A 22,747-nucleotide genomic window follows, 5' to 3' on the forward strand; every position below is an offset into this window, starting at 1 on the left:
TGTGTTTCGCTAGCTATATACCATGTGCATGCAGGGAACATATTGATGTAGAAACCTTGTTTGAGGGACATTTTACCCATACACATGTGTGTCTTATCATAGCGGACCAAACCTGTATATGTTTTTTCTCTGCTAAGTGGGGAAATATATAGTGTTTTCAAACTTTATGATATTGGGTCCTATGTGTTTTGCCGGTTATATATCATGTGCATGCAGGGACTGTATTGATGTAGAAACCTTTTTACTCATATATATCTGTGTTTTATTATAGCACGTTTCTATTATTAACCAATGGCCCAATATAGGTTGTCTACTTTGATATCTTCATACAGGTGGTGTCTAATTTAGGGAAGAAATTAGCCAACTTTGTTTTTTGTGTAACTTCAGGTGCAACAATTTTGATATAAACATTGTCACTCTTTATATATATCTATTTTTGACAATATTATTCTTGTAGAGGCCCAGCGGGATCATCATATTGGGACTACCTTCCTTAGGTGGTCGGATGATATATGTGAAATCAGTCAGTGATTACATCACATTGCTGTAGAGCTAAGGTGGCTCTTTTGTTAAACACATTATACCTAATGTCATGATTTGTGGGACCTTATTGGTTTTCCAATATTGTACAGTCCTAGAATATCTCAAACTTTGCTAACATATATGGATGGATTGCAAGTGTTGTATACCTTGACTGTCATATTATACGTTGTTTCGGTCGCCACATGACATTTGATTTGTAACCCAGTGTTTTTTACACTACTACAATTGTCAGTTTTACTCCCTGAATACTATTAACGGATTTTTCCTTTTCTTTATCGTTAATGCTATTAGTATATTGTTATATTACTGTTTCTCCATTTATGGGGATTAATTTTTACACTATATTTTGTGATAATAGGACCCAGAGATTATTATTTATTCTTGATATTACATGTTAGTATCATTATTTAAGTTTGGTATAATCTTTTGAAAAAATTATTAAATTATCTGACATTTTTGGGTCTATTAACAAATATCAATGTGTTGGATAATTATTTGGTAGTTCTAACTTACCAGTTACTCAGCCTTTCCTGGACAATACCTTATATTGTTGAATCCTTTCTATTCAGTAGTAATATTGGACACTCTTTGAGTGCTGTACAGTTTATTGGGTCTCTTCCGGGATCGATTTGGGGTACCCCAAACCAACCTTGGCCCAAAACATATTATACATTTAGGTTTCTCTTGGTTTGTCAATTAAAACTACCCCATTTAACATATTTTTTTAAATATTACAGTGGGTTTGGATATACATTCACAGCATGGACCTTGAGAGCATATTATTAGGATTATGTGCTGATCGGGAGGACATTGGGGTCTTTGGGATCAATGCCTCACCAAGCAGTAATCCAAATAACACAGAACAACAGATGTCATCTGATTGTGATCTATCTTTTCTTTCTCTTACTAAAGGCCTTAAGAATTTAAGGTCAAATATATGGCACTTAAAAGTATTTAGAGCGTATTCAAATAAAAACATTGCCCCTAGGGGCTTAAGAATATGGCTCCAACCTTTAGTAGGTAGACCGGATGACAAGTTAAATAAAGATTGGAAGGAAGCTTTACAAACAGGATCTATGCTATTTGTGAATGTTCTACAATATTATGAGAGGATAGTGGATGAGAATATCCAAGAAGTTAAAACTTTATGTTCTGATTGTAAAAAATATGAATCTTCATCTAGTTTCCAGGATCATTTGAAAAAACTATCCAAAGATTTGACAAACCATGAGAAAACCATTAAGGAGAGGAAAATTAAAAAATATCACAGATTATTCAGATTACCAAAGGGGACGTCCCTTTGAGTTTACCTGCTCTGTTAGATTTGCAGAGGTTGGCCAGGGGTCAGCCCCGAATCGCACCAAGAAGACACCTAGATCCATTCTTAAAAATAGAGATGGTTTCAACAATAGTACTTCAGGAGAGGATTCCTCTCTGACAGATTATGAGCACACAGGGGATAGGGATTCACCACATAGAAAGAAAACAAACAAAACTGTCCCTTTAGAAATGGCTCCAAACATAGGGGGGGACGGAAGCACAAGAAAAGACCCACTAGAGCATTCGCTAGAGGGATTGATCCAGAATTTTCTAACATAAATCATTATGAGCAACGAAACCACAATGTTTTAAACCTATCCAATGTATCTTTGTCCTGTAATCAACAGAATCTTTTGAATAAAGGGCTTAATTTTATTCTGGGCTTTTATTCCAATGAATATCACATTGTCACAGATGTTTTGAATTTTTGCCGTAGCTTGAATCTTAAACTTTTCTTTGCAGATGACACTTCTCAAAGATCCAACGAATTCAGATTTGGCAAATCTGATTTTCAACCTCCTATGAATAAGAATGTACCTATCTTTATGCAATCAGTTTTTAGAGATTTACATTTTCAAAATTATGGACATACTATGTTGGGACATAACCTCTCACAGCAAGAGATCATAGCTCTACAAGAGTTACGTAACAACAAGGAGATAGTCATATTATGTGCAGATAAAGGTGGGGCAGTGGTGGTTCAAAATATGAGTGAATATATTCAAAAGGGTTTAACCCAGTTATCTAACTCAGCATGTTATATGAACATGGCCATTGACCCCACCCCGAACTTCAAGAAAGAAATTGATTCCTTCTTGAATCTAGCGTGTGAAGAAGGTATTATTACCAAGAGCTGTGCTAAACAACTTTCGGTCAAGGATCCCCGTAAGCAAATATTATATCTATTACCCAAAATTCACAAATCATTAACTAATCCTCCGGGTAGACCGATTGTTTTGGGTATTGGATCCTTGACTGAACCGTTGTCAGCATTCCTGACATACAACCTTAAACCTCTTTTGGGTTTGATTCGAGCTAGGCTACAGGACACCACACAGTTCCTTAAAATTATTGAAGATACACAATTGGAGCCAGAGTGTTTAATGTGTTCATTGGATGTTAAAGCCCTATATACCAGCATACCACACTGGGCTGGTTTACAAGCACTCAAATATTGGTTGGACAGGGCTAGTCTTTATCCACTGGGGTTCAACACGCTATTGATTTGTATGTCCGAACATGTACTCAATAAAAATGTCCTTTATTTTCAAGGCCAGAGTTATTGGCAGCTTCAGGGGACGGCTATAGGGGCTTCTTTTGCTCCTATTTATGCCGACCTTTTCATGGCATTTTTTGAAGAATGCATGATCTATGATGTATCTCATAATATCTATTTGGTTGAAATGGATATTTGGCGCCGGTATTTAGATGATTGTTGGATGGTGTGGCGTGCGGATGCTGGATATTTGCAGGAATTTGTAGATTATTGAAATGGAAATATCTGGGGTATTGAATTTTCAATCACGTTTGATGCACAAACTATCAATTTTCTTGATGTTACTATCATGAGAAACCCAGATCATACTTTGGCTACTAAAGTTTTCCGCAAATATCCACAATATAATACGTTACTACATGCTTCTAGCATGCACCCACGCCACACCATCAGAAACATACCGGTATCACAGTTCATGCGCATGAAGCGTCTTAGTTCTACTAAATCAGATTATGAGGTGGCCAGTCAGGACTTATATCATAGATTTGTCAACAGAGGGTACAAAACACAGGACATCAATAAAGCATGGGTACGAACCTCTGAAATGAATAGAAAGACCATGTTGGATTACAAGATAACTTCTACAGATTCCAGGACAACTAACATCAGATTTATAACAACATATGGTAGAAATTATTATGTCATCAGAGATATTATAAACAAACACTGGAATATACTAATGGCCAATGAACAACTTAGAGTTGTTCTAGGGGAAGAATGTCAATTTTCATACAGGAAAGGAGAAACATTGGGTTCCCTACTATCCCACTACAAACATATAGGTAGTGGGGGAGCTATTCACAAACAACTTACCATTACGGGACATGAACTGTTGGGTACTTTCCCATGTGGCCATTGTGGATCCTGTAAACAGATCACTAAGTCCAAGCATTTTTCAAGTCGCAACACTAGTAAGGTATTTGATTGTAAAATCTTTGGCAACTGTAGTAGTGATTGGGTTGTTTACTTGGCCTCATGTCATTGTGGGGCATTTTATGTGGGACAGACATCCAGGCCACTTAGGACACGCATAAATGAACATCGGAGTGACATCAAAAATAAAAAAGAAGCAAATGCTTTATATCGGCATGTGTTAAAACATCAACAAGCACAATTCATGTTTATGATTATAGACAAAATTGTTGGGGATCGTAGTAATACACAAGGTTGGCATGGTATATTGAATCACAAGGAGAGATATTGGATTATTGGTCTGGGTGCATTGTTTCAGCCTGGACTCAATGACCATTTATAACTATAATTGTATGGTGAATGGTATCCGTTCAGTATCAAATTCAACAATTCAGTTATGAGGCTCACTGTGTCTGCCCGTAATTTAGGATTAGTCACCAGAAAAACTTTAAGGATTCCAACTAGCACAATTTTATCACAAATTCCATATATAATTGCTCACATGGAAATTAGTTTTCCCACTTATTTAATATATGAATATGGATAACTGTCCTCTGAATTTATTGAGTTTGTGACACATACTCTTACTGTGTAAACAATACTGTTTAATATCAGCCTTATATACATTATATCTTTCCATATTGTTGTTTAATGTAATTCATTTAATACAACAAATATCATTTTTTAAGGTTCTGACATATTATTAGCTCACTAATTATATATGTATTACATTACATGTTTATTATAATCTTTAACAGGACAGGATTGTAGCTTTGGTCCTTTCCATTTTGTTTTTTATATCTTATTTAATACATTCATGTATTATTCATGAGCTCAGGTCTTTTACCAATGCTCATTAGTTATTTTTGAGTATAAATTTGTTTATTTAATTATATTATATATGTTTGTTACTCTTACACTGAAGAAGGCATGCTTATGCCGAAACCGGTTTGTTAATTTGGGAATTAAAAGTCTGAACTTCCACCATCTGTCTTAGGCTGGTTAAATTTTGTACAACTGCAACTTGCTGGCCAACTGTGTTTGTTTGTGGTGATTTCCTTAGATCCCAAAACTTTTTTAACAATGATGCACTTAATAATTCTATACATGGACAAAATTCAGGTGTGAGTTCCGTCAGTACCCTACTTAATGAGTTTGATCGTAAATTGTTTAAGTGCCGCAAACTGCAGCTGGAAGTACCATACCTATAGGAGTGCATATATAAGAAAATAATTCCTAAAGGATTGCACCAATGGCACTATCCTGTCGGCTTGATCGAGAACTCGATTTTTCATCGGGAATTGTTAACCCTATTTGATAAGCAAGGGTTTGAGTTTCTACATGCACTAATTACTCATTATAACTCTGAGATAGTTACTCTTAAAACTGAATTGGAAATACTGGAACATTCCATTAATACAGATGCAGAATTTCCTAGGTACAAATATGAGTACGCTAGGATTTTTTCCAGTATTGAAGCTACTTTAACAAAGTTATTAACAACCAAGAAAAAGAAAATTAGTAGAGATATCAATGAGTATGCTAATAACAAAGCGTATCCTTCTCCTCCGAAGATTTTGCAAACTTCGATTGGTCCACAGAGTCCACTTAACCAACAAGATGACGTCAATCTACAAGAAACAGACCAGACGGTGGAGAGTGAAGAGAGAGTTACACAAGTACCGCCATTGCACCGTAGTGAACGGATTATGAACAATAATCAACAACCAAACAACTTTCAACATTCTAGAGTTCAACAGCAGGCTGAGATATCTAACAATGAAACAAATAATAGGAATAATCGACAGGATTTTCAAAGGGGTCGCAGCAACCAATACAACAACTTGAACGGCAACAGAAATCAAGGGCAGAGAAAGAATTGTCGGAACCAGAGAAAGAGATGATTGAGGCCCCACATGATGGACTGCAGATCCTTGTAAGTTCCGAGAGGGACTTTAAAATATTTAATTACACTGCTTTGACTATTGAACAAGACATGGTTAACTTTTTTGCTAAGGGATTGTCGTTTGTACCAGATAGGAGAGCAGATTTGGTTAGGACTATAGTGGACATGAAACTATTTGTACGCAAGTTAAATCTCACCTGTCTAATGAGGCCAACTTCCTCACTCACTAATAGTTTGAGGGTATCCAGCCTTTTTGAATCACCTCTACACGTAACTTTAGCCATGTTTGAAAAAATGTGTGAAATGGATTTGTGGGCTGTTTTAAGTAATACACACAACAGTCAAAGGTCTAATATTAACATGTCTGGTAATGAAATAGATTTCTTGCATTTATTAAATATGTGCAATGTTAGGGTGATGAAGCCCGATAAAGGTGGGGGGTTGGTCTTTATGGATCAAACTGAATATAATAAAAGAATGGATGTATATTTGTCCTCTGATGTATTTAAACAGGTTAGTATTAATGAAGTGAACGGTGCATACAGACAGATTAGAAGTATATTCGATGACCTACTTTTGGAAGGAACAATTGATATTGATACGTATCAATATTTATCTATGTCTGCACCTATTATTCCTGCTCTATTTGGTTCCCCTAAACTCCATAAGAGTTATATTGATCCCCCTTTTAGACCTATAGTCGATGGTAGAGGATCAATAACATATGCCTGTGCCTAATTTGTGGATAATATGTTGAAACCACTCATTAAGGATAAACCACAAATCTATCGAGACTCCTGGAGTTTTTTGGACAACATTAACAAATTATAATATAATGACAACCACATTTTTCTTACGATAGATGTAAAAGATTTGTATACAGTGATTCCACAAACTCTAGGGTTAGAATGGACCAGAGAATTTATGTCCACAAAAAAGGTAGATGATAAGGACATATACCTGGTGGAAACATTGTTGGAAGTGGTGTTGTCCAACAATTTTATTATTTTTAATGGGCAATTTTATTTGCAAAACACAGGAGTGGCAATGGGCCCACCCTGTGGTAGGAGTTTTGCAAATTGCGTTATGGCACATTGGGAAAGAAGCTTGTTGTTTAACAACATTTTGTTCCAGGAAAATGTGCTATGGTACACTAGGTACCAAGACGATACGTGTGTCATTTGGCAGGGAGAGGTAAACGTTATTGAGGCTTTTATTAGGAGCATAACCGAAATGACTGATTTCTTAGAGTTTACCTACCACGTAGGCTTGGAAAGCATTAATTTTTGGACGTTAAAGTGGCCAAAGACAGGGCTAATCAGAGGTACAAAACTACAATTTTTAGAAAACCTACCCATTCAAATACGTTTTTACATTTCTCAAGTAGCCACCCTTGCCATCAGAAGAAAGCAGTTGTAAAAGGACAAATGGTAAGGGCAGCTAGGATGGTCTCAGAGGTCACTGATTATATAATGGAATGTGAATTGTTAAAAAATTATGTTTATGAGAAGGGGCTAGCCAGAGGGTTTTGCGGATGGTATTATGTTGGAGGTGAACATGACATGAACAGATCTTCAGGACATTTCAGACCATTGTTATACAAAGGTTATGACAATGATTCATCAATTATACCTGAGCAACAAAATGTGAGTTCAGAAAGCTCAGCCTGTAATTTGGGTTGAGCCTTTTGTTTACTTATTCCCTAGATTTTAAGAAAATTATGGATATTTTAAACAAAAATTGGGCAATTATTTTGGAAGACAATGGTCTGAATAGAGTTATAGGTAACAATCCTAGATTTACGTCAGAAGGGGTCCCAACCTGATATGTTTACTTGAAAAGAAAAAGAAACAAAACAAGACTAGTACTGGTATGGGGAAATGTGGTTCTTGCCAACAATTCAAGTTCATTAGAATGGGGAACAGAGTTACTATAAGGGACAATACCTATACAATTAATGGTAAATTTAATTGTGAATCAAAAGGAGTTGTATATGTTGTGTGCTGTGAAGCATGCCCATCGTACTATATTGGTAAGATGAAAAGAAAAATAAAACAAAGGATTTATGAGCACCAATACTGTATTAGTAGGAGGAAGAATGCTAATGCACTAGCCAAACACATTGTAGACAACCCTAATCACAGGTTTCAGTACACAGTAATACACCAAGTGGAATGTGTGATAAGGGGTGGGCCCTGACAACTTAGGCTAGAGGAAAGTGAGTTAATGTGGCAAATATGCACTTCAGCCCATATTCCACCAGGTCTTAACGAATATGCATCAATTAAAAGTATCTTAAAATTGAAAGCACTTATTAAGTAGGGAAGCTAAGGATTTAAACCTAATTAATATGTCATGCATTTATTATTATATTTATATATATATATATATATATATATATATATATATATATATATATATATATATAATATATATATACATATATTAAGAATAATTGAATAATTTTTTATGCATTGGAACATACCCCCTTTTTACATATATTTGGCGCACAATATTGTAGTTGAATTCAGCCCTACAAGTTTGCACAAAGTTTTGGTTATTTTCTGTTTTGATTTTTAAGTATATATTCACATTTTAACAATGATGTTTAATTGAATTTTAGATAAAATGGTTTTATGAAATGTTTATATATGTTCTTGGTTTCAGGGACCAATATATATTATGGCATTTACTTTTAATGTGGTTAAGTTAAGATGGTTGTGGTAAATAATTAAGAAACAATTAGGAAAGGATTAATTGAATAATATAATAAGTTAATTGATAAGTATATAAGGATGTAAATGTAATGTCTTGCTTTGTCTGAAGAAGTTGGGGCATTGACTCCTTTGAAAGTGCTTATTAAACAGATTTTTGATAAATTAAATGGACTGCTTGGCATTGCTAGCTAGCATTTTTTTGTTTTAATGATATTTAATGGCTTACTTACACTTTATTGCTTTCTGCTTCTTTAGATAAATCTCAGTGAGTTTTACCCTAATGTGCTTAGCCCTTTTTTGCCCTTTTCCTCACTGTGGTGCAAAAATGGAGTTGGTATATATAAGTTTAGGGGCATGGAGTCTCCATCTCCACACACACACACACACACACACACACACACACACACACACACACACACACACACACGTGCGCGCACACATGTGCTCACACACACACACACACTCACACACATACACACACACACACACACACACACACAATGTTTTTGTGGGGGGCTTATGGTTTTCAATTCACCATTTATGGAATTTATCTTTTAGAAAATAGTCAAAATCGTGTGTTTTGGTAACTCATAGGAAAACCATATTTAACAGTGTGATTTAGTACATACTGCATTAGATCCAAGTACCAAAATCTATTGCTGGTGACTGTGTCAATCATCCATTTATTCATGTCCATCTAACATTTTTATGCAGTTGTCATGGCTGAAAGCAAGCTCTTAGGCCCCTTGCAACTATTTCTACTCACATTAATAAACTATCTCAATACATTCTTACTTCTAGAAAAAAAAAGTTAAAAGTATTGTTTTTGATGTTATCAAATAGCAATTTGTCTCGTGTGATAACTTTCAGTACAGTACAAAGATGTCAGCATCATAGTTGAACCATGCTAGAAAATGTACTGTAGAGATGTATGAAAATGTTTTCAGTCATACTTCTAAATTCCTAACAGAGTTAATATAAACTCAGTTTGCTTGTGACATTGAAATGAAAATAATGTGCAATGATATCTATAAATATCAGTGTAATTATCTTACATTTTGCAGGCATAAATTAACTTTGTCTATTAAAATTTGAAATAAGTATAAGAAACCAGCAACAAGTTCATAGTCCACAGTGGAATTCTGGTTTTATTATCACTGTTGCTGTGCCCCGTTCAGCAGTACAATGCCATCATTTCTTAAATGCACATTTGTTGAAACACTGCAGATGTTTATTCTCATTCCAGCTACTGATCAGAAGAGATTTCTAATACTGTCATTATCATTCTTAGATCTCTAGTTACTCCAGACATGACTAACAATGGGAAAATGACATAAACTTGGTAATTCAAAAATTTAGATTGAATCATTATATTTTGCAATAATTTGACTGTTGTCATGAAGATGAGTTATAGTCCTCTGTTTACTTTCTCAATAACAACATTAATGAGCAATATGGTGACCAAACAAGCCAAATGTTATTCATTTAATGATTTGAGTCAATGTAATGTATTCCGGAAAAACAGTGACATACAGATGAGCAACATTTAAAGATGATTCTGTGCCTTTAGTCATGGCAGTAATGAAGAACTGTACCATTTGCATTTATCCTTACGATAGGCAAATGCTTTCAAATTATAGTTCTGACATTAAGTATCTGTCTCTAATTTTGTTTGACATTTCTACCAGTGCAACAAGTCCATTGTGGTTTTTGGTTCATGCTTTAACACACTTAATTGAACTGGAATGCATTCACTTATGGTAGAAGGTTTTATACACTTGAGTGTTACAGTAAATATCTGTGGATACGATGGATTTAAATTTTCCTTCTCCATTGTGAAATATATAAATATGTAAGCCCTGAGAGTAGAATATATTAACGGGTTGTAAAAATGTTGGCATGTACTGTTCCATGCATTTCTTACACAATGAATGCCATAAGAAATTTGAGGCAGATACTTCCATTAATTGAAATAATGTAACAACTTGTGATGCTGGCATGGATATCGAGACATTCACTAACTTACACTTATTCTTTTACAGATATTTATGCAGTGCAGTAAGTCTGAACAACTGCTTTATCCTGTTAATAGTTTTGGTAAGTTGGAGCTTATCCCAGCATTCTTTGGGCATCAGGCACTGAACAAATTCTAACCAGATCTCTCTCTGTAATCTATCGCAGGATGTACAAATATAATTAAACACCTACTGGATGTATGTACATCGACAAATAATTTAGCTTCTTTGTAATTCACCATTCCGCATGTAGCTGTGATGTGGTAAGAACCAGAGACTATGGTGAAAAACCCACATGCAGACAAGAGGAACTATGTTGTACTTTATATACTGCATTTCTAAAGCTGCCCAAATTACCATAATGCCAGCTCCCTACACACTCTTCATAGTTTCAATAAGTACGGCACCTCTTTGTTTTCAAATTCTGTCTTAGAGGCTTGGAACAACACCAAGTGATATAAACCTTGGCTCTAGATGATTGTTACTGTTGAAGTGACACCTCGACCTCATGTGCAAAAATGGAAAAAAAAATGGGTTATGGATGGATGGATGGATGGATGGATGGATGGATGAATGGATGGATGGATTTGCTTGTAGGATACCACCTTCAGGTTTTCAAAACTTCTTGCCAGCTATCTCAAAGAAATTATAGTTTAGTCATTTGTTATTACTTGATTTCTGTGATCTTTTGATATCTACATATACCAATTTGTTTCTAGTTTATTTAACTACTGTTCTATTGTCTTTGTGCATTGGCTTACCAGATTCTTCACTTCTTAGCTCTTCTCTGTCTTCTAATTCTGCCGCGGTGCCATTTCTTGCCTCGGTTTAAACCATGCATGCATTTCCCTATGACTGTTTATGCAAGTATGAACATCTTAAACATGTTACTGGGACAAGACCCTGTCTAGTAACCTCCGCAAGAATGAAGCCTTGCCAAGCACTCAGTTCTTTCTGAAAGCTTCTTCTACTTACAATGTTCCCCTCAACATTATTTATTCATTTATTTTATTTATTTCTTTTACATTTGTTGACTGGGATTGTCCAACTGAGCTTAAGTGCCATTTTTCAGTGGAGGCCCCAGGAGGAAAGCTCCAACATGTTATACAATTTTCTTTATTAACAGCAATGTTACAGGATTATTACAAGGCATTAAGTAGCAATACAATGTTATACAGTGACAATAACCAGGAGTATAGCAAAACTAGTTCAAGATGTATAAAAAGAAATATGTCATTAATGTAGTTTTTGGGGTAAGTGGTTACAAAAACCCAGTTTTATCATAATGTAGTTACACAAAGGCAAGACAGTTACAATAGAATGTTTTTCTGAGGCGATTAGCTTAATAGATTTAAAAAAAAAACAGTAGAAAGAGTAGTCAAGGAAGATTAGAGAGAGCTAGTGAGAAGAGTGAGTTTAGGGCAGAAAGTAGATTAAGGTATAGGAAGTAGGGAATGTTTAAGGAGGGAGAGTGCAGTGGCAGAACCAGTGACTTTTAAAGTGCTCTTTGGTGGCTGTCTTAAATTGTTTGGGATGTGTAAGGGTCCTGAATTCTAGTGGGAGCCTATTCCAGGCAATAGTGGGATGATCTTTTTTTTACTTATAAAGTTGCTCATCTGCAGATTATTTCTGTTTCCTGTTTTTGATAAGTGTAGCCTTTTTCAAAATGACATTTTACTTATTATCTTTTCAGATACTGCTTTCTTGTTGTAAATAGTTATTTTCTTATATCATTGTGCTTTATGGTATTGTAACTGATTCAGTCCTTATGGGTGGCCATGGTGGTGCAGTGGTTAGCATTGCAGCCTCACAGCAAGAGGTTCTCCGGTTCAATCCTCAGCTGGGGTGCCTTCTGTGTGGAGTCTGCATGTCCCCCCTGTGGTCACTTGGGTTTCCTCCAGGTGCTCCGGTTTCCTCCCACATTCCAAAGACATGCTGCAGGTGGATTGGATACTCTAAATTGGCCCTAGGTGTGTGTGTGTGTGTGTGTGTGTGTGTGTGTGTGTGTGTGTGTGTGTGTGTGTGTGTGTATGCCTTCTGTGGAAGGTTGGGTACCAGGCTGGCAAATCAACACTGTAAAACTCCACTGCCAACATGAGCGGACAAGGTGATCCACTGTGACGACCCCTAATCGGGAAAAGCCGAAAGAAGAAGAACTGATTCAGTCCTTACACATTTCTTACAATTTCTTTTCATACCATTGCTTAAGATTTTATTCTTTTCTATGTTGTATATACTATGCTATTGCAAGGAGTGCTACTGTACTGTATTGAGTGTTTTTTGTAGCACAGAATGCTGCAAATGGATAGATTTGTCACACAGTACTGCTTATGCTCCATACTCATATGACTTTGTGCATAATCCCTTCACTGCAAGCTAGGTGTACTGTAATGCTTGTTTGTTTTAAGTACCTTTGTAAATGGAGCTTTTATTCACAAGCCTCTTCTAAAAATTGATTATTTTTCTGAGTACATTTGTAGTCAATAAAACAAAAAGAAACAAAAAAAATAAATAAATAGATAAATAAAGGATAAGTATTACAATGCCATTCCGGAGGGAGGAAAGATAAACCTAGCTATACAAGAATAATTTAAAAACTACACATGAAAGAACCTTGAGGAACAGTTGTATCACCACACTGTAAAGAAGATCATCACCATTAATTTCAATGTTTAAATGGCAGGCTCCTTTGAAAAACTCTTAAAGATGAGCTTTGTGTTTTATTGTCATCTTACTGTTTGAGATTAAGTTACATATAACCATGCTGGCTTCCCTTTAGCACTGTAACTGAAACTAGTCTAGCATTACATGTAAAACCAAGAAAGGACTGCTCATAAATCAGTAACTTAATGTCACTTATATGATTGTGGTATTGTAACATTGTTTACAAATCAGTAACTTAATGTCACTTATATGATTGTGTATTGTAACACTATTGGCAAATCAGTAACTTAATGTCACTTATACGATTGTAGTATTGTAACACTATTGGCAAATCAGTAACTTAATGTCACTTATACGATTGTCGTACAGTAACACTATTGGCAAATCAGTAACTTAATGTCACTTATACGATTGTGGTACAGTAACACTATTGGCAAATCAGTAACTTAATGTCACTTATATGATTGTGGTATTGTAACATTGTTTACACATCAGTAACAATGTCACTTATACGATTGTGGTATGGTAACATTGTTTACAAATCAGTAACTTAATGTCACTTATATGATTGTGATATTGTAATATTGTTTACACATCAGTAACTTAATGTCAATTATACGATTGTGGTATGGTAACATTGTTTACAAATCAGTAACTTAATGTCACTTATATGATTGTGGTATGGTAACATTGTTGCAAATCAGTAACGTAGTGTCACTCATATGCCTGTGGCATGGTAGCAAGCAGATGTCTGAATTTGCAGTTTACAAATGACATAATAAAGGAAGAGCATAACATACTTCATCTCCAGTATTTCCTCAAGCTGTTTCCTCCTCTCCATCCTTAAAGTGGACAGATGCGCATCTTTCTCAGCCAACGACTGCTGTGTAGATGACAAGCGTGCTTTAGTGGACTCCAGCTCTTGTCTGGTCTTTTCTAGTGTAGTGATCATATCTTCTAGCTAGAAAACAAATTTTACCAGCATTATTACACTTTACTGTTTTGCATATTAATTACATTTAAATTACTTCTAACAATGTATACATGTTGTTGTCAAGCTTGTCTGATGTAAAACAAATTAACTCTCAGTCTACATTTTATAGCTGCATCAAGAAATTACATTTTCTTTATATAGATTACATAAGTTTACTAAGATATGCAGTTATTTGTAAACAGATGGATTATTATAAGTAGCATATTCTACCTTCACTCTGTTGATAGGTTCCATTAATGTGTAAAGCTGCTGCACAGGATACATTTTTGATACCATCATAAAGTGCAACAGTGCCTGCAGGACAATATTCTGTTTGTATGTAAGTATGTGTTATATTATTAGTTTATTTGTGTTTTTTAGAAAATTCTACATTTTAAATAGTAATATGGAAGTTTTCAGTATATATATATATATATATATATATATATATATATATATATGTGCTGTATCTTTCACAAAGAATACATTCAAGGAATTATTTGCAAGATACATGTTTACTGTGACCCAGAACTGCAAAGAGATATGTATACTTCTCACTATAAATATATAATGTGATGTAACGTGGTGGTCTCATCACTAAACTATTTGCATTGTTTTCATTAAGCTACTTTCAGTTATACTTGTAAAGGGGTAGCATCCCTCTTACCCCTCTGCAAAATACTTGTTTGGTACTCATAAGCAGAGAAGGGGTGAAGGGCATATAAAAAATAGAATTACCACACATTAACGTACTGCTGTGATGCTCTCATGCTTATACAATATTCACAAAATATATTTGTGCTAGTTTGCCACACTATTATATTTTATTATACTGTCTTCTACTTCTTCACAGTTTTGAAGATAACTGCAAAACTGACTAGAAATATGATAGGGCCATATGGAACAGATGTCCAACAAGCTACCACAAAACTCCAGTATATATTAATATCCACAAGTGTATTACAGCCATGGGCCAAAATAATAGGTAGAAGCTTCAAAATTCAGGGCTACACTTATTTCATGTCTCTGTGTTACGTGTTTGACTTGCATGGTTTACAAATGAAAAGTAAATACTACCACTTTTTATTCCCACGTTGCTCTAAATAAAGGACTGAGAGAGTACAATTTACTATTATGGCTTCTGTAGATTTTTTTGCAATCACAAGCAGTGAGAGTTTTGATATAGTGAAACAATAGAAATTATATTTTATAAACATATTAAAAAAACTAAAAAAATGGAAACTGCATGCTGACTTACTACCACTTAATAATAGTCAACATAACAGAAGATGCCCTTTATATCACAGCAGATATAATTCAACTTAGTAAAATACTTAAAACTAAATGCATTTATTTACATAAATGATTATGTTTACAGTTGCTGTCTCAATAAGTTTTAAACAGGTAACCCTAAAAAGCAAAAAAAGTATTTGGTATGGGGGGGGTACTCCAGAAACACTGTCTGGGTAAATAATTTAATCAAATGTGTACAGACTGCAAGTGGAAGCCAAAGGAATCAAACTCAGAGTGGCAGGATACAACTTACGAGCAGCTTATATGTGTGTGTATGTCATAGTCATTCATTTCTAAATGTTCACTTTCATTGTAGCAGGAATTGGATGTAATGTTCTGTCAATTCCTTGATCATCAAAATCTGTTTAGGTTAAAGATCTTAGAAAAATGGGGATTAGGAAGATTCATCACTGAGTAATCACAGGAAATCTAGAGGTGCAATGGTGTGAGGGGCCCAGGGGCTTGTATTATTGCAAAAATATTGTTATTGTATTTCTTTTCTCACTCAATATCATGTGAGTCTAATGCTATTCTTTTGTCTGAATGGGCTCAATTTTTCACTGATCAGACATGATTCCATCGGAAAAAGAAAAAAAAAAAAAATATATATATATATATATATATATATATATATATATATATTATATACACACATGTACACACACACACACACACACACACACACACACACACACACACATATATATATATATATATATATATATATATATATATATATATATAGGTCTATGTCAGTTGATCAAATTTTCAGAAACTCAAAATTCATACAGTGGAGACCATATGATTGAGTTTCTAAAAACCCGAACATAAAAAAAAAAAAAAACATAAATGCCAACCATTTTTTACATTTTTGCAGGGGGACAAGCCCTCTTGCACCCCCCATTTGTGGGGGGGCTGTGCCTCCCCCCCTTGCAAATTATATATACTAACTCTGAGATCCCACTACAGTGAGGAAAAGGGTAAGTTTCCCTTTTTGCACTGTACTGCGATCTCCATTCAAAAGGCTCAGGTTTTCAAAAACTCAATCATATAGTCTCAACTGATAGGGATCCATATATATAGATATATATGTGTGTGAGTGTGTATATTTTTCCCAGGGCAAGTAAACACTTGCCCAAACTTCAAAAAAAACACACCCTGGAGTAAATAAAGCCCACATAGGTGGGGGGGCTAGGCCCCTCATGCCCCCCACACACCGCTAACTTTATATACCAACTCTGGCATTGCACTACAGTGTAGAAAAGGGCATGTTGGGCAAGTGTTTACTCTTCCTGGGAAAAATTTTCTTTTCGGGTATTTTGTTTTCATGATTTTTATCTCACAAAAATTAAATTCGATGATATGGCCCTTTGATTATTAGAAGGGGATACACACACACACACACACACACACACACACACACACATAAATATATATATATTCCACCAAAGGGTTTCTTTTTTCCCATAATTAGAGCATACATATGGTATTTTTTCACCAGTGAGAATGATCTTTGTGTGTTTATAGGGTCTATATCACATAGTCAAAGTTTAATAACTTAGAACACGGAATGTTCGAACCATCCTGTTCAAGTTAAAAAACTTTGACTATGAATAAAAAACAAAAAAAAAGAAAACAAAACAAAATAAACTGTTATAAGCAGGGGGGCAAGCTCCCCTGTACCCCCACGTGGGGGCTGTGTCTGCCACACCCCCTGCTATTTAAATATATCAACTCCGAGATTGCACCACATTGAACAAAACAGAAACCTCCCCTTATGGAGATTTCCATTGAAATGCTCGAACTTCTGCAAATTCGAACTTATGGCCTCAACCATATGAGGTTCAAACTTGCAGAAGTTGGACTATCTGATACGAGCCCACGTTTATATGTTATGTGTAGTTTGTTGTAAATGTCATGCATCTTCTAAAAGGAATTTTTTTTTTTTTTTTTGACAAATCTGTATTTAAGTGAAAATACCCTTGAATTGCATAATTTTCTGATTATGTATCTCTTATGCATGACTTTTTCCTTGATTTCCACTGTTGAAGTATTTTTTGTCATAATTTAGAGTACATTCACTTTTTATACCGCACAGGTACTCTAATAACTTGCCCTGTCTGTCTACACTGTGCCATCTTGCTAGCTGTATCATGGCATCTGTACAAGAGACTCTAGGCCAGATTTAACAAACTGAGATAGTGTAGTATATGGATCCTTTTGAGAAAGCAAGGATGCCTCAGACACTTAACGTTGCCTAGTTTAGGAATAAAGATGGGCCTGTGATGGGCCAGTGAGAGGAAAGCCTTATTCACCTGCTCCCCATATAGAGTTTTATAAAGATGAACTAACTCAGGACTCTTCATTATCTGGACAAATTGACAGCCCTGTCTCTATCGTGATTTGCAGACTCCTTCATTGTGATCTTTGTTTAGAAATTCAAGCAAAGAAAGACCCAACCCTCCTTGCTCAGGTATTATTTTACAGAAGAAATTATACCTCAGATACCTCAATGAAGGAACGTAACTGTCATTAACAGATAAATAAGACAGGCTGGCATGAATGATTCATATATCGGAGAACCTCCCAATATAGGTTCAGAGGTTCATAGGTGTGTACTAGACTAATGGCCCTGGGGCCTTTAGAAGCCTAGCCATAAGATTACCCTGGCATAGTGCCACCCGACCTTAGTTCCCAGTGCCTCTGTCGAGTAGAGCCACTGGAGTTATCCCTGGGGTGAATTTTCTGTTTCCCATCCACTCATCAAGATTTCTCTTGAAGAGGGTTGAGTGGCACACTGTTTATCTGGAACAGTATTCCATTACATGCAAAACACAGTTTTATCCTAGCAACCTTCATGGTGAAGTTAGATAACTGGAGAGGAACCCTCAAATTCTTCACCAGTCTATCTTGTTTTGCCCTCTTCAAGGCTGTAGGGAAAGGCAGAATATGGTTTATTGGCTCTATGTGTAATAGTGGTCTCTGTATACTTAACTACTGGCTAAAGATGTTGCTACTCCCATAATTTTTTTTCAGGTAGAGTCGGCCTCCTTGACATCCCTACATATCTACTTGAAATTAAGCGGTAATGTTCAATGATTTGAGTCTGGACAAAAAGATTCTCAAACCTGTGTGAGCACCCTGACAGTTATGTGCAAATGTATTTGCAAAGTACCACAGTCCTAGTTTCAGTATACTGCTGCCACTCTGTCTCTGCCAGGTGTTAGTGCCTATCACTCTACCAGACTGAATGGGAAATGGGGGTGAAGGTCTACTTTTATCTAGGATCCCTTGAGTCAATCCCCCACCCATGACCCCAAACTATAACTTAACAAAAGTTAAAATTACCCTTAATAAAGCAATCCCACTATGTTGACTACAGATCCCTGTAGACAATAAAGCTTTTTATTTAAAACAAAAATATATATTACTAATATTGACAAAGACGGTTATTATTAGCATTAAATTACTGCTATTATTACTGTTGATTTTCATGCCATTGTGATACTATTGGATAATGTGCTGTTATTACTCTGTATTGATTGCAGTTATTAATTCTACCTTCCTTTATTGCTAAGTATTAGCCATGCTATTCTCCTGATGTTTAATGTGTTAGTGTATAAAAAAACACTAAAAACTTAAATTCATAAAGTAATCTAATTTAAAATTCTTACTTTAGCTGAGGGGCTTCTCAGCTATCTTCTCTCCTCTCCTAGTATCTGCTTTCAGCTGAGCATAAACCTTGGATTTTAAAGTTACACATATAAATGGACACTATCATGTTCTGGAACATTAACGACTCAAGAGGTCCAAAAAGGAGATAAAATCACAGATTGTGGAAGAAAGCTTAATGTCTTAATGTCTGCCAAGTAAATACACCCTTTTTTATCCCAGAGAATATTTTTGTCAAAGAGCAATAAACTTGGGGAGAGAAAAACAAGTTGTTGCAAAGGCTGGCACAGGACAAGAATTATGTGGCAATAGATGGAATTGTCCACAGCAGAGACAGAACTCGAAAATTCCAAAGCCTTTTTTACCTTTTGCAAGTTACATACTGCAGGAAATGCATGCATTCATTCAGATGTTCAGTCTTCATTTCAAAATTCATTCATCTGAGTTAACGCAGCAACAAACAGACCCTGAAAGAGCATTACTGCTATATCAAGACTGATGAATGCTAGATAGCTACACTCTGACAAAGGAACTGAAGACTGTCATATTGCATCTCACTAATTCAGGATCCTCAACCACAGAGCTAAAAGCTGAAGCAGCTTGCCGAGAAAGGAATCAGCTAAGTTTTGCCCTACAATCAGGCATATATTTACCCATGTAGGATATCACAGATTTGCAAAGGATTATTTTCAATTCTCTGGATTGTCCAAAGAGTGGGCACAGAAATCATATTTTTTTTCCCTCATCAAGAAACAAAGACCCTTGTAGGGATTTTCTCAGTAAAGACTTTTGGCCAGGATCTTTCTTCTCAACCTGCCAGATGATTTAAACATAGTCACGTAAGTTATATTTTCTGACTTACTGATGTTATACAGCACTTTTGATGCCTAACCATTCTGATGTTAATTTATTTATAATATTCTAATAAATTTTATTTTATCTAAATATATCCTAGTACATACTAGCTGTTTTAATCCTTAGTTTGATATGACTCTAAAACAACAGTTTGGAAATAGTATAATTAAGTGTTGAGCTAACCTGTTTTCACTTGCAGAGAAATGCATAACTAATAACAAGTAATATTGCATTCCTGCCTAACTGATCCAGACATAATCCACTGATGTCCCCAGTGATCATGAATATTACCTTAAATTACTAGATTAGATGTTTCTCCATCCTAATATTATTCTACTCAGTGACTTTAAAGGAGAACCACATACACAGACTAGAAACAATGCTTATTTCATCATGGTTTGGTGCTGCCTACATTTTATCACAACTCTGGGACTAATTACAGGTTTTTACATACTTTTATACATAATTTCTGAGTTTGACCACATGGGATCTAATATTTTGAAGTGATCCTCATACCTCTAGGTATCCCACAATTCAGTGCTTGTCTGTAAAACATTACATCACTCAGGTCTCTTTCTTCCTAAAATTCCTGTCACTGCATTAATTTTGCATGCATATACTGCTGTCATGCAGTCATTTAGTTTGAAGTAACATTTTGTGCCATTCAATAACTACATAAAACACAAACAGTGCAAATGCCAGAGAACAGACTTTCAAAGTGCTTTTTACTGCTGCTTCTTTTTAGAATGGTTCTATTGCAGTCTTTTATGAAGCCTGAATTGTACTATTTTGACTCATCTCCTGTCCCCCCTTCACACCTAACTTCCAAAGCTGTCAAAGTGCTAAGGGCAAATTGAGCTGTTACCTGATGTGATTGACAGCTCACAGCAGGAGATTTGACTTGTGTACTGTTTCCTTGTTCTAGCCTTTACTTTCTGTATGGCTAGAGGAAGGACTAGGGAGCTGTGACATGACAGCATGGGTGGGTGTTTAGGACGGTTGTGGTGATGTCAGTTTGGGGTTGGAATTGGCCAGAAACTACCTGTATTCACTGGCCTTTATGGCATCAATGAACTGGAGACTGCAGCAAGCTTTTCCATGGTGGGATAAAAGTTTTTTTGAAACTGAAACCACCAAAGTACAGTAAGGTGCTGTCCTAGTGGATTGAAACAGTCAATTTAAATTATTTTAAATGCTGTATTGTTGTGTATTCATGGCAGGGACTGTAAATAGGGAGAAAAAGGACAGACAAGCTGAGCATTTAATAATAGGGTCCCAATAGAGTCACAAAAAACAAATGCATGCTACTAGCAGAAACTATGTTCAGCATTTCTTAGATTTTGTCAAAGCCAACTCACATGAACAAATTTAATTGTCAACTTTCCTACTAGAGATTCTAATATCCGTGTCCTCTCAAACATAGCCCACACTTCTACCACCCTGTGTGCATCCAACGCCCTTGTTAAATCTATCAACAAATTCATATTCTTCTCCTTTAAAAACCTATGGCACCTTCATCAACCAACCACACAGTCTTTCTGGGTATCTCATATACAAGCTTGTTACTGATCTCAGCTGATCTACCAAAGTTCAGAAGTGATCATGTTTTTGTTGACCCCATTGTTACCATTCCTACTTTCACCACTGACCTCTACTGATCCCTACACAGTTGTGCTGAAAAAACTATTTAAGAAGATACTGTTATGATGGAATTCTCTTAGTAACTTTCTATAACAAGATCCCATGTTTGCACCATAAAAAAATCAGGCAGGTCAGCAACAGTCTCAGTTTTATCATCAGCAGGTATAAATCTGAACATGAAGTTAGGGATGCTACCTTTAATAAAGACAGCCACAAAATGTCCTACAACTATGTCTTATAGACTCACAGATTAGTACTAGACTAACTGCCCTTGTGGGCCATTTTAACCCTAGCTAATAACCCCACATGAAAATGAAACCCTGTACCTTGTGTTTCTAAGGTAAACACCTTAATCCTTTGCCAGCCTTCTCTTTTATTTATTGCTTTTGTTTACCATTACCAAGAAAGTCCATCTAGGCATGAACCCCTTTTCAGTATAGGACCACAGAGAAAAGTCCCATAGCCCTATCCAAAACCAAGAACAGGCAGTCCTGATAAGACCAGCCTGCCTCCTTATCATAGGTTCATAGGTTCATAGGTAGGTAATAGGCTATCGGCCCTGGGGCCTATACAAGCCCAGCCAAAAAGGTACCCTGGCTTTTGCCACCCAAGAAAATTATTTTCCTGTGCCACTGTCAAGCAGAGCCACAGAGGTGACCCCAGGATGAATTTCCTATTTCCCATCCAATCATCAAGATTTTTCTTAAAGAGTGCTAATGAGGAGCTTTGTTTGATATAGATAGGTAGTTTATTCCAGAGTATGGGAAGTCTCTGGGACAGGAATCTATCCCTTCGGCATGTTCTGTTTATTGTGGTGACAAGGTTTAGGTCCCTAGAGCATGTAGCTCGGAGGGATTGAGATTTCTTTAAGTGGAGCATGTCCAACAGCTCTTGGTTTGACATAGCTTTGTATGTTAGGTACAACTGTACATCAGTACCAAATATAGCCAGTCTGAACCT

General features: G+C 35.8%; 1 protein-coding gene across 1 annotated transcript in view; it reads right to left on the bottom strand.

Annotated features, from left to right (window-relative positions):
- ERC2 (ELKS/RAB6-interacting/CAST family member 2) overlaps positions 1–22,747 on the bottom strand; it is a 6,021,505-nt gene that overhangs the window by 1,926,431 nt on the left and 4,072,327 nt on the right. The window contains exon 14 of the mRNA XM_044078585.1: positions 14,154–14,314. Within this exon, the coding sequence (XP_043934520.1) occupies positions 14,154–14,314 (161 nt within the window). The remainder of the gene's footprint in view (positions 1–14,153; positions 14,315–22,747) is intronic.

This window comes from Protopterus annectens, chromosome 7.part1 (assembly GCF_019279795.1).
Source record: "Protopterus annectens isolate FY-2018-M chromosome 7.part1, PAN1.0, whole genome shotgun sequence".
In the NCBI taxonomy this organism is placed as follows: Eukaryota; Metazoa; Chordata; order Ceratodontiformes; family Protopteridae; genus Protopterus; species Protopterus annectens.